Source organism: Notamacropus eugenii, chromosome 6 (assembly GCF_028372415.1).
Source record: "Notamacropus eugenii isolate mMacEug1 chromosome 6, mMacEug1.pri_v2, whole genome shotgun sequence".
Classification (NCBI taxonomy): Eukaryota; Metazoa; Chordata; class Mammalia; order Diprotodontia; family Macropodidae; genus Notamacropus; species Notamacropus eugenii.
In genome coordinates this window covers 92,004,128-92,017,854 of record NC_092877.1, presented here as the reverse complement: position 1 = coordinate 92,017,854, position 13,727 = coordinate 92,004,128, and the positions used below count along the sequence as shown (strand labels likewise).

General features: G+C 36.1%; 1 protein-coding gene across 10 annotated transcripts in view; it reads right to left on the bottom strand.

The window, feature by feature from the left end:
• TBC1D1 (TBC1 domain family member 1) overlaps window positions 1-13,727 on the bottom strand; it is a 299,311-nt gene that overhangs the window by 146,887 nt on the left and 138,697 nt on the right. For all 10 annotated transcript variants that reach the window (XM_072620459.1, XM_072620458.1, XM_072620460.1 and 7 more), the window contains 2 exons: window positions 10,584-10,694; window positions 1,760-1,888 (listed from right to left, as the gene is read on the bottom strand). In XM_072620459.1, the coding sequence (XP_072476560.1) occupies window positions 1,760-1,888; window positions 10,584-10,694 (240 nt within the window). The remainder of the gene's footprint in view (window positions 1-1,759; window positions 1,889-10,583; window positions 10,695-13,727) is intronic.

The following is a 13,727-nucleotide window of genomic DNA, read 5'->3' as shown; positions in this document are numbered from 1 at the left end:
CATGCCCCTCTGTCTACTCTGCCTGAAATGCCTTTCCTCCCTCTATCAAACCTCCATTTTGCCCTGATGAAATTCTACCAATCCTTTAAAACCCGAGTCCAAAACCACCTCCTCTATGAACCCTTCCCTAAAGGCCCACTATTCAATAATGATCCTTCATGCTTAGGCCCTCTTAAAACATTTGGTTTGTCCCTCTCTTTGAGAATTCACTGTGGCTGAAAAATTCAGTCCCCCTACGCCTAAACCTGGAAATAAACCCCTCTTGACTCAATGGTCCTACACCTGAAGCCTTTCTAGCTTGACAGGACCCTTCCAGGGTCCACTGTTAAGGCCTGAAGCACTGGAAATGAACTTGATTGGACAAAGAACAAATACTGAATATCATTCATTTAAGCATGTGCATAACAACTTTGGGGAGACCTTTTTAAAGGAGAGATCTTTCTTTGAAAGAAACTGTAATAGAAAGGAAATCTATTTGTGGCAATTTTAAGAAAGGAAGTTTGAGGAATCTTTTTATAAATCTCACTTGTAGATGTCTTTTTATAAATATTACTTGTAGATACAAGAGCAGGAAAAAAAAATGGTGAACTTCGAGCCACAGGAGCTAAGCTCAAATTTCAGCTCTGCAACTTATAACCTGTATGACCTTATGCAAGTCACTCAAACTGTCTAGCCCTCAATTTGTTCATCTATAAAATGAGGAAGTTGGACCAGATGACCTTCAAGACCCCTTCCAGCACTAGATCCTATGACCTTAATGATTGACCAGGACTAGAACAGAGTGAAGTGAGCAAAACCAGGAGAACAATTTCTATAATAACAATGTTACATAAATAATTTTAAAAGACTTAAGAATTGGCATCAATGAAAAGGCCAATCATGATTCTAGAACGATGATGAAACTACCAGAGGTAAGAAACTCATGATGCAAGACAAGAGACATTATCAGATACAAGTGATGCAGAAATTTGTTTTTGTTTGACTATGCATTTTTATTGCAAGGGTTTTATTTTTCTTTTTTTCCAAAGGGGAAGGGGGAAGCCCCTGGGGTAGGGTGGTACCATAGAATGAGGAAAGGATAGAATAGAGAGAAAAGAGGGCCATTAAAACTTTTTTTAATTCAAAGAAGAAAATGAGAAACAACAAAGAAATGCAGATAAATAGGACAGCTCTGAAAGGTAAACATTGAATTTCTATACTTAAAAAGAAAAGTGACTGTACATATTACAGATCTGAAGTATAACATATAATCTTTTCCTGTTCTATGTTGTATACAGACTCATTTTATTTGATGTTTACTAAGTTCAAAATAAAAATAGAAAAAATTCACAGTTCCTTTAAGTAATACATCAGAAGTCCTTTACACTAAATCCTAAAAAATTCACATCTAGAACATATGATGGTACCTACCAATTAGTAATTCCTTCTATTTTCAAAGCCATTTTCAGTTGCATTATGGAGACTAAAACTCAAGGCTTACAACTTCTCACCCAAAGTTCACTTCAAGAGCTGTACAATTAATACCATTTTTTATTTTGGGACAAAAATGTTTCCCACAACACACAACAGAAAAAAAAATGGTGGGAAGAAAAATAAACTTTTTCTAAGAATCAGAAGAAATGAATACTATTGAACACAAAGTTTAGTTTTACACTTCTTTATTATGATGAATTAGATTAAATAAAAGCATAGCAATCTTTTTCATTCACCCCCTAAAAAGTTGTTTTATTCAAAAATAAGTTGAAATTAATAAACTTACCCGGGATAAAATACTTTCCAGAGACTCTGTTAATGATCTCTTTGCTTTACTTTTCAGCATATCCAACCTAAACCGAGTAGCACTGGTTGGTAATTCATTTCGAATCGTCTCTGCTGAAATCTGTGATGCCTATAAATAGCAGGAGAAAAGTAAAGATTAATTTGTGTGTGCACACATTTGCACTATACTTCAAAAAACTCCAGGGCAGATCTTGACTTTGATCAAATTAGATCCTCTACAGAAAGGAAGAGAATCTTTATTCTTCACTGTTCTTATTTGTTTCTCAGAAAATAATTTCTCCTTTGAAAATTCTTACGGATATTCCATTAGATTTGAGATAAGAAACCCTAGACAATATTAGATTAGATTTTTATTAGATTTTTAAAGAGAAATGAAATTTACCCTGAAGTCCTAATAAGAGATACTGATTTTGCCACCTACTGACATCTCATTCTCTACTATTCTTCTGCCCAAAATGTTTTTTTCTTTTCTAGTTTTTAAAGTATTAGTTTCATTGAGTTATAATTTAATATTCTTTAGGAATTAACCAAGTAGTTAAACATTTTAGATTCCTCTTAGGAAAAAAAACCTTACTTTACGGTTGTTTGGTAGTTTTTTTTAACATGTGCCCTAAAGTGACTTTTCCCTACCCATACTCTTAAGACTTACATCCCTAAAACAAGTAGTCCTTCTCTACTAGTGTGAAAAGAGAACTGAATTTTGGCCTGGAAGTCATAGCTCTCCTATTTACTTACTATCCATATGATCTTGGGCAAATCACAACTTCAGCTTTCTCATCTGCAAACTGAGAAGGCTGAGCTCTAGGATCCTTTCTAAGGTCTAAATCTGAGATTCTACGACCAGGGAATGCATAATGCATCTTTCTCAATGGATACAAAAGCATTTAATTAAAAATGATAGCCCACAAAAGGTTTTGCTGAACTTTTTTCTTCTCTTTTTTTGCAGAGGTTGTAAACTTGGGGTTTCTGATATATTTTTAAAAACATTTTGATAAATATATCTCAATATAATCTGTCCCCAGCAATCCTATGTATTTTATGCATTTTAAAACATGATTCTAAGTAGGGATCCTAGGCTTTACCAGACTGCCAAAGGGGTTCCATGACATAACAGAGGTTAAGGGATGGCTCTCAGTATAGAGGAAGGTGAGGGATATATTAATAAAGGTGATGTAAAAAAAATAAAGTATCAAAATTTTTCAAAAACAAAAAGATGCCTATGTGTCCTTGTACCTCTTCTTTCTCAACAGTCTTTACCTTATCTCATTTTCTCCCAAGCAAGTTACCGCATCTATGCAGATGACTTACAAACCTGTCTTTCCTCCAGACTCTAGACTGTAGTCTACACGAATCTCTCCAACTGAAATGTCCCACCAGCACCTCAAATATCTATGCGCCTTCTCTAAATACAATGAAAACTCCTCCTAACATGTCACAAACCCTGCTCATCTTCCTTTCTAAACCTGCTCCTCTTTTGGGCCATTTACCCAGTTTTCCATGTTTCTAATCTTGTGATTATCCTTGCTTTTTTGCTGTCCTTCATAGTCCACATCCAGGCAATTACCACCCACTCCATTCCCTGCCCTCATTCAGTACCGTCCTGGACCAAGAAGAAAGATAGCCTATGGAGTCACACACTTAGAAGGGCAAAAAGACAAACCAACCGGAAGGTGACCGAAAAATAGTAGTCAGGTAGGGCAGGGAAATAGAAAAGGGGAGTGTTACTGGGACCAAGGAAAGAGGGATTTGTAAGAAAGAAGGATGCTCAGTATTTTTAAATGACGTAGAGGGATCCAAGAGTATGAAATCTGGGAGGAAAAATCCCAGTGGTCTAAAATAACAAGGTAATTCAAACATAATCCCACAATCTCGTAAGGGGTCTACCCCAATTTATTCTGTAATACAGTCACACTGGGCTCTCCTTACTATTTCTGGAACAAGACGTTCCATCTCTCAAGTCTGGGCATTTTCACTGACCATCCTCCATGCCCTGAATGCCTTTCCCTCCTTATCTCCATCTCCTGGTTTCCCTTGCCTCCTTCAAATACCAGCTAAAATCCAGCTGTCTACATGAAGCCCTCCCAATCCCCTTAATTCTAGTGCGCTCCCTCTGCTAATTATTCCATGTATAGTATGTACCTATGTGTTTGCAGGTTATCTCCACAACTAGACTGTAACCTCCTTCAGAGCAGGGACTGGAGTTTTTTTTTTGTTTTCTTTGTATTCCAGGCACTGAGCGCAGCATCTGATAGTAAGGTGTGAAAGCACACAGTGAGCACTCGATAAATGTTTACTGGTTAACAAATACTACGCAAATATGGATATGTGTGTGTATCTCTCTTTTGGGCTTACTATATGATATGCCTTATTCAACCTTCCTGTATTCTTTAATAGAACACACATAGGGAATAGGACATAAGAAGAATCTTCCTTATTTTGTATCCTATCCTAACACACTAAATGCACTAGTCAGAGGTTTATAATCTTTTTGTGTGTGTGTGCTGGGCCCCCTCTGGCTATTTGATAAAGCCTACTGTAGTAGAAGTCATAGCAGAAGTCGTAGTAGTGGTAGTAGTAGTAGCAGAAGCAGCGGCAGCAGCAGCAGCAGTAGTAGCCAAGAGCTAGCCTTAATGTCGCATTATTACGTAACAGGCACTATGCTAAGCACTTCATAAATACTATCTCATTTGATCCTCACAACAGCCCTGGGAGGCTGGTGCTATTATTCTTATCCCCATTTTACAGATGAAGCAACTGAGGCAAATAGAAGTTAAATGATTTGCCCAGGATAACACAGCTAACAAGTGTCCAAATCTGAATTTGAACTCAGGGCACCTGGCGCTCTATCCTCTGTGCCATTTAACTGCTGTAAAAAAATTTAAAGCATAAAATAAAATATATAAGAATAAAAAGGAAACCAATTACATTGAAATAGCAAAATATTTAAAAACAAAACAAAACAAATTCAAGGCTTAAAATCCCTGCACTGGACATTTAATACATATTTGATGAATTAATGAATGAACAGATCCTTTCAGAACATTTCCCCAGCTATCAAATTAAACCCACTAAAAATATAAGAAATTTCCACCTTTTGAAAATGAATAGAACCAGGAAAACACCGTACACAGGATCATCAACATTGGAGGATATTCAACTATGAATGACTTAGCTCTTCTTAGCAACACAAGGATCTAAGACAACTACAAAGGACTCAGGAAGGAAAACACTATCCACATCCAGATGAAGAACTGATGGATTCTGAATGCAGATCCAAGCATACTTTTTTCACTTTTTTTGTACTTTTTTCCCTTTTGATCTGTTTCTTCTTTCACAACTGTGCCTAATATGGAAATTATATAATTATATAAATTATATAACTCCACATATAAAAACCCATATCAAATTGTCAACCATTTTAGGAAGGGAGAGGGGAAGAAGGTGAAAAAAATCTGGAACTCAAAATTTTATAAAAATGAATGCTAAAAATTATCTTGACATACAATTGGGGAAAATACTATTAAAAAAAGAGAAATTTCCACTTTTGCTTATTTTTCTCACTTTACATATATATTTAATTTTAACAAGTGCCTGTCTAGACTAGAGAGGGAAGTAAGCAGAAGGAAACTACCCACAAACAGGCCTCAGGGGCAAGTCTTTATTTGATTCTGTACCAATATGTACTTTCTTTACTCACTAAGCTGAGACAGTCTAATTGCTTTCAAATACATAATTAGAGTTTTCATAAAATAGCTGCAAAGAAGTTCAATTGATTCTTTTGCTATTTATGGGAAATACTGGCTGAAAGACAAAAATTTAAAAAGAAGTAGGAGTTGATATAAAAACTATACTCATTTCTTTTTTAGTCAGATAATAAGAGTCCCTAAGGAAATCCATTCCTCTAATTGCTTCAGGGGGAAAAAAGGCAGCCTACTAGATCTAATCCTGAGCCCCCAAAAGAACAAATTTCACTTTCGCAAAAAGCACCTACCATACTTATCTTTAAAAAAATAAATAAATAAAAACTACAGCAAAAAGACATGAAAAACCAATTAGAAGACTATGAATTGAGGAAAACAGTACCCTTTCTAGGAAATTAAAATTGTCCTGTGTCTGTTATACTGTGGACTTTCTCCTCACTACCCCAACACTCACTTGGATTCTAAAGGGGAAAGAGTAATGGCAAATTAAAAGTTCTTGACTCCAGTTAAGCAACACATCATGGCTGGTTGGAAGTTGGGGAAGGGTAAAAATACCTATCAGCTCAAAAACAGTGTTAGAACACTCCTTGTTCCCTACCACTAACTATCAGACTCTCCCCTAAGGTTATGCCTTAGCAACCTTTCCTTTGAGATATATGCAGTACAAATTGATTGCTCATTCCAAATTAAACCTACTGACCTTCAATGAATTCAGTGGTTAGCTAAATCTCCCTTTCTTCCTACCTCATCCTCATATTAGGAGATTTGAACATGCAGGTTGATGTTCCTTAAAATACACAAACTTCTCATTTCCTGAATCTACTCAAATCCCATGGCCACCTACCCCACTCTACACACAAGGATGATCATAACTCTTGATCTTGCCATCCATAAGGGTTCTGCTTTTTCAAGAACACCACAATTCCTTTATACAAATAAAATCTGTTCTCATTCCATCCCATCCTATGCCTTATTCCTTCTAAGCCTACTCTTGGTCCTCACAATTATCTTCAAAATCTCCATCCTCCTCTAACTATACTCTCCAGCCTTACCAATCTTGACTTCTTGGCCAATCAGTTCACCTCTATGCTACCCACTGCTCTCAGATTCCTTTTCACCAACCACACCTTGCCAAGCCCAATTAAGACATCATTGATAACTCTGGCTATAAATTACTTTGATTTCTTCATTAGAAAACTGCCTGTTCATATCCTTTGACCACTTAGCAATCAGAGAATAACTCCTATTCTTATAAATTTTAAAGTTCCTTATGTATTTGAGATATGAAACCTTTGAGAAACTGTCTATAAAATTTTTCTCCCATTTCTGCTTTCCTCCTGATCTTGGCTACATCTTTTAATTTGTACAAAACCTTTTTAACTTAACGTAATCAAAATCATCCATTTTATACCTTACTCTGCTCTCTATCTCTTATTTATTCATAAATTATTCAGCTATCCATAAGTCTGATAAGTAATATGTTGCATGTTCTTCAAATTTTCTTTCTTTATATCTTTATATCTAGGTCATGTATCCATCTTGACCTTATCTTAGTAAATGGTGTATATTGGCCTATAGTCAATTTCTGCCATACTGCTTTCCAATTTTCCCAACAATCTGGTGTTTTTTACCAAATAATGAATTCTTATCCCCATAACTTATGTCTTTACACTTGTCAAATACAAGGTTACTATATTTATTTGCTGCTTGTAAATTGTATGTCTATTCTGTTCCACTGATCTACTTTTCTTTTTCTTAGCCAGTACCAGATAATTTTGATAATTACTGCTTTATATTTTATGATGAGGTACTGCTAAATCTTCTTCCTTTATTACCTTTTTTTTATTAGTTTCTTTGATATTCTTGACTTTTTATTCTTCCAAATGAATTTGGTTCTTATTTTTTCTAATTCAATAAAATTTTTTTTTGGTAATTTAACTGGGATGGTATTGAATATATAGTTAGGTAAAATTGTCATTTTTATTATATTGGCTCTGCCTACCCATGAACAATTAATATTTCTGCAATTATTTAAATCTCATTTTATTTATAAAAAAAGTTTTTTGTAACTGTATATATAGTTCCTGGGTTTGTTTTGGCAACTTTTGAAAGAGCATTTTCCTTTGAAAGGTTAAAGGTTAAATGCCAGATTACAGAGGAATTTAGAAGAAAAGTGAAGAAGCAGAAGTGGGGGAAATGAGTATAGATAGTTTTTTCAATGAGTTTAGTTGTGAAAGGAAAGAGAGATACAAGACAATACCTAGTAGGCATGGTCTACTGTGGTAAGGATCTTTTAAGAAGATATGAACGTGTTTTAAGGTAACAAGGAAGGACCTAGTAGATTGAGAATTTACAGACTGGGGGACTTGGAGATGGTGGAGAGCGCAGTCTGCTAAAAAAGAAGAACCAGGATCAGGGGTTCAGGTAAAGTGGTTAACCTTGGTAAGAAGAGTCACCTCTTCATGAAAGCCCAGGTGAAGGAAGAAATAGTGGGGAATGACATTAGAGTTTTGTGAGATGACAGGGAGGGCAGAAGGAGCTTTGCAGAGGTGGCCTCAATTTTTTTAATGAAGAATAAGATTAGGTCTTTGAACTATAAGGTCTAAGTGAGAGGGGGTGGCATAGGAAGCTTAAGAAGAGAAGGTCTGAATTCCTGGTGATGTGTGGGAATATCTAAGGCTATGATGAGGAAGGAGTAATCTTATAGTGAAAGCCCAATTGAGATTAGATAGAATAAATCTGTAGTGAACCCAGTCATTATGGTTTCATAAATTCCTCCAGTTTTGTTCCACAATATGTCAAAAGGAGTGAAGTAAGAACATCACGGGAGTAATACAGAGATTGGGTCTGGCAGTGGAAAGAGGGCTTTGAAGTCAAGTTCAGGACTGGAAGGAAACTCAAGAAGTTCATCTAGACTCAACCCCTAATTTTACAGATGAAGAAACCGGGGCCAAGAAAAATCGACTTGCCCAAGGTCATACAGTAAGCATAAGGGGCAGGATTTGAATCCAGGTCCTCTGTCTCTATATGGAGTGCTTTTCATAATGATAGTAAACAACAAAGAAGGGATTTAAACACAAATCCTGTGTCCCAAAATCCAGAATGTTTTTCACATTTCCTCCTAGATGAATTGGGTTCAGCTTCTGTTTCTGAATTTTACTACCTATGGGGTCTCAAACAAATCATACCACCTTTATGGTCATTTATTTCTAAATAAAAGTGGTGATGTTCCCACCTATTAAAGCAGTAAAGGTGATAGGACATGGGAAAAACCAGTAATAGAGAAGATACAAAAAGGGGACTCCGAGACACTGCTGGTGATTCTGTAAATTGGTTCAATTATTCTGGAAAATAATTTGAAAGTATTTGAGAAAAGTTATTAAACTATTTATACCCTCTGACTCAGTGATCCTACTACTGTGCACCTATATCAAGGAGGTCAAAGACAAAAATGTGTGCCCTACATTCACCAAAACATTTAGCAAAAATTGGGAACAAAATGGATATACATTCACCAGGGAATGACTGAACACACCGTGTATGGATATAACAATACTATTTCACCACAAAAAAATGGCAAATATGAGAATTTCAGAGAAAATAGGAAGAGCCTTACTAACTGATTCAAACTTCCTAGTTCTAATTATGCAATATGAACAATGACTTCTGCTGTCATAATTCAGTTAAGTCATATCTGACTCTTAATGAACCCATTTTGGGGTTTTCTTGGCAAAAATACTGGAGTGGTATACTATTTCTTTCTCTAACTCATTTTACAGAGGAAGAACTGAGGCAAACAGGGTTAACTGACTTGCCCAGGGTCACACAACCAGTACGTGTCTGAGGCTGGATTTGAACTCATGAAAATATCTTCCTAACTTCAGGCCCAGAGCTCTATTCACTGCACCACTTAGCTGCCCCAAGAATAATGACTATAAAAATATAAATACAACCTCACAAGGCAGCTGAATTCTTAAGTAATTAGAATGATAATTCTCAGACCCAATGCAAAGAGGATATAGTATATCCCCTATCCCTCACCAGAAAGGCAGGGGACCACAGGGTCTCCTGGACTCTCCATGACCGTTTTCCTTTGAAACAAAGGAGAGTTCAGCAGACTGGAATGTAATGCCAGACTAAATTGACTATGATGTAAAAAAGAAAGAAATCAATAAAATTTTTAAAAATCAGATTTTTAAAAAAAGGACATTGGACTAAAAGATATCTAAAGTCCCCTTCCAGTCCTACAGACTATGCCAGGGGAAGGAAACCTGGGGCCTTAAAGTCATATGGGGCTTTCTAGGGCTTTCAGTGCAGCCTTTGGACTGACTACAAATTATTTTACAGTTGTGTAAAATTTGGATTCAGTCAAAAGGCCCTAGAAGGCTACATGTGGCCTTAAGGCGGCAGGTTCCCCTGGACTATGCCATGTACCTCTAAATCCCCATCTGAATTCATGATAAGTTTATCCACAGAACAGGAAAAGGATCATGGCATAAAGCACAAACTTTGATGTAATCTTATTACTTCAAGTCCAAAGTGGCCATCTTGTTTTTCCTCACACTCTACAATCCGACCCATCTCCCCATCTTGGTGCAGGATATTCTCACTACTTGAAAGGCACTCCTCTCTCTTCAACTTCTTAAAATTCCTACTTTCCTTCAATGCTCAATTATAATACTCCCTTGTACTGAAGGCCTTCCTTGGATTTCTCAGATTCTAGTGCCTCTCCTCAAAAAACTACCTTGTTTTTATTTTGTATACGCTTTTAAGTGTATATATTTAAGTATATAATTGTTTAAGTGTATATACTGTCTTCTCTGATAGAATACAAGTTCCCTGAGGTCACAGACTGCTTCATTTTTGTCTTTATGGCCTCACCACCTAGTGCAGCGTCTGGCACGCAGGAGGCACTTAAATACTTGTTAATTGACTATCACTACTGAACTGATCTTTACATCCATACTATTTGAACTCATAAATATTATTTTTTAATATCAAAATATATCACAAGAAATTAAAGGAGGTTTTTTTTTTTTTAATTTCATTCCATTTGTATTTTGGTCCTTGTGAAACTTAAAGAGAAACGTGAAGACTCCATACCTGCTTTCCTTCCCCAATATGAACGTGGTCTTTCTGTTTTTCTTCATACAAACATCTCAGGAAAGAAATAACCAGTTCGTTCTCCTTTTGCTCATTTCTTGGCCTTATTTTCTTCAAGAAATAACAAAAATAAAAACTGATAAGAACTTTGTGTTTTATTTCCAGCAAAGCACCTCTTCCACCAAAGCTCACTCAATTAAGGTGATTTTCCCAGATAAAGTCACTAGATGGCACCAATGATTCTAAATGTGTGGCATATTATCCACTATTAGCATCATTATTATGACAACATTCTACTCTGTAGATACAGGCAGAGTACAGCTAGAGTTCAATGACAAGGGAAGTTGCATAGAGGCAGTTGTTTTTTCCCCTTTTAAATCCCATTTTATTTAATAAATAAGTACAATCATAAAGAATCATGGGATTTTGTAGACAGAAGAAATTTAGAGCCCAACATCACTGTACAGATAAGGAAAATGACCTGGAGATATTTAGCGATTTCTACAAGATCACCCTCCTGATACGTAACAGAAGTAGGGCTTAAAGTCGGGTCTCATAAATCACAAGTCAAGATTCTTTCCTCTAAGAACCCTGTCAAGCATAATCACGAGATCACAGACTTAAAGCTTAAAGGGACCTTTAGTCATTTTACAGATGAGGAAACTGGGAGCTAGACAGTTTAAGTGACCTGCCCAAAGTCCCCTGGAGACTCAACTGCTAAAAGCAAAATTTGAACCCAAATTCCAACTCCAGTTGATCAATTTTTTTCATTATGCAGTACTGCCTCAAACTACTTCATATGCAAATACTTTTTATTTAATAGGAGAAAAAGACTATAATTTTATATAAGCACTGATGAAGCCCCGATACACATTATTTCAAGACTCTCCCCCTACACAAACTAGACCCTAAGAGGTCTCCCCACATTTACAAGACATAGGCACAAAGTCTCCAGGGATGTTATAAAGCCATTGACTTCTGATGTTCCCTCAAAATCTATTCTCAGATTTCCTCAAAAAGTAGTGACCTATTCAGTACAATAAGAATCTAAAAAGTTTTCAGTTTTGTGTGCTGGCTGCTACATTCTATCATTATATGAACTTTAAAATTTTAAACAGGTTATCAATTAACTTTTAATATGAAAATAAATGTTAACAAATGGAGTTTGGTAACCACAAGCGCTATGTATAAGCCAATCATAGGGCTTGAAATATTATTTGGAATTTCATGGCACTCTTCAAAGGATCCATGGGTTCAGCACAAGACGCAACCCTTCACATCCCTGTGCCCTGAGCAATTCTTGTCCTTGTTCTCCCCTATGACCCCCAAAGAGGTTCTATCCAATACTTTGGAGGCCTTCCTTTAGGTCAGGGGTTCACAACCCTTTAAATATTATGGAACCCTTTGGCAGTGTGGTAAAACCTAGGAGCCCCGTTTTCAGAATAATATCTTTAAATATAGAAAATACTTAGGATTACAAAGGAAATCAATTATACAGAAATGCAATTATCAAAGTGTTTTTAAAAGAAGTTCACAACATGACGCGCTCCTGCTTTGTCTTCTAACATTCTATGAGCACCAATGCAACACTTGAACCGTCCACCTGCTATGCTTTGCTCGTTTTAAGGTGATCCAAACTCTTTTTACAATCATACATCTCCTAGATAATAACCTTTAGGCCTTTTGTTGTACACACATCTCTCTACATTGTCCTTTGGGGGTCACCATAAATTTGTTTCTTTGGAGTCAGAAGAATATCACAAAATTTGCAGCCATATAACATGACTGGAAGAATGCTAACACTAAAAAGATAGGTTTTCCTCTATGCAAAAGTTTTACTTCCCCATTAGCACATTAAAACTTGAGCAGTATGAAATGACCATGAGAGGGAAAGGGGAGGAACATTGGAAGAAATTCTGGTGATAGAAAATAGCAAAAGAGATCAATAAAAATTTATTTTAAATACTTTGGTGTTACTTATAGTCCCAAATTAATAGAGATCTCAATAATGAAAATTTATTATAAAAGTATTGACAAATCTGTTCCATTTTTGGTCTGTTTGTAGTACTCATTTCCATTTAATCAATGAATGTTTCTGGAATGATTAATATTAGTTAAGGATACTACTAAATTTCCTAGAGCCATTCTCCCTTCCACTGTTCTTAAATATCTTGTGATATAAAACTGGTCATAATCATCCACTATCATCTTCAAAACATTTACCAAAAGAATTTCAGTTCTAGAACATCATTGCTTTTAGCAGTCCTATCTGTCCATTTGGCAAGGAGTTGAAGTATTTGCTGGTTGAGGCCAAGGTTTCTGAACTGTTTCACTCTCTTCATCGTGGTGACAGCTTTATACACTGGCATCCCAACTATCCCATGAACAAGACATTCCATCTCCTGGTTCTCTCTCTGTTTGTCCTCCATGCCTGGAACACTTTCTCCTTCCTCCGCTCATACTTCTGACCTCCCTGGCTTCCTTTAATTTCCAACTAAAATCCCCCCTTTGACAGGAAACTTTCCCCAACACTTTCTAATTCTTGTGCCTTCCCTCTGTTGAATTATCTCCTCTTTACCCTGTACATATTTGATTGCTGTCTTCCCCATTAGATTTTGAGCTCCTTGAGAGTTAGGTCTGTCTTTTGCCTCTTTTTCTATCCCCAGAACTTACTTAGCACATTGCCTGACACATAGCAGGCATTTACTTAATAAATGGGGCTGACTGATTGATTATACTGGTTAAACGTTTATAGAAAATGGTGGCAGTGAACATACATTTTTTTTCCACTTGACCAATTTCTGATGTTTTTAGCAGTAAGAGCTTATCTGACTAGGTAAAGGTAGATCTACTGTCCCTTCACATAGTCAACAATCTTTTTATCTCTATACTAATTTGATGTTGATTTTGGTCATTTGCCATAACAAATCAAAAATCTGGTTATATAGAAACAGTTACTTCAGAAATGACCACTGTAAAAGCAACATCTTCTATTAAAATATGTCCTATTTCCTTTAAAAAAAACTTTTGGTGAAGCAATAAATATCTTCTTAAAAGTATTCCCTTTCTGTAGATCTCCTGTTAATTTGCTATGTGACCTTGGGCAAGTCTAACTTTTCTGAGGCAACTGGTCTTGATAATCTC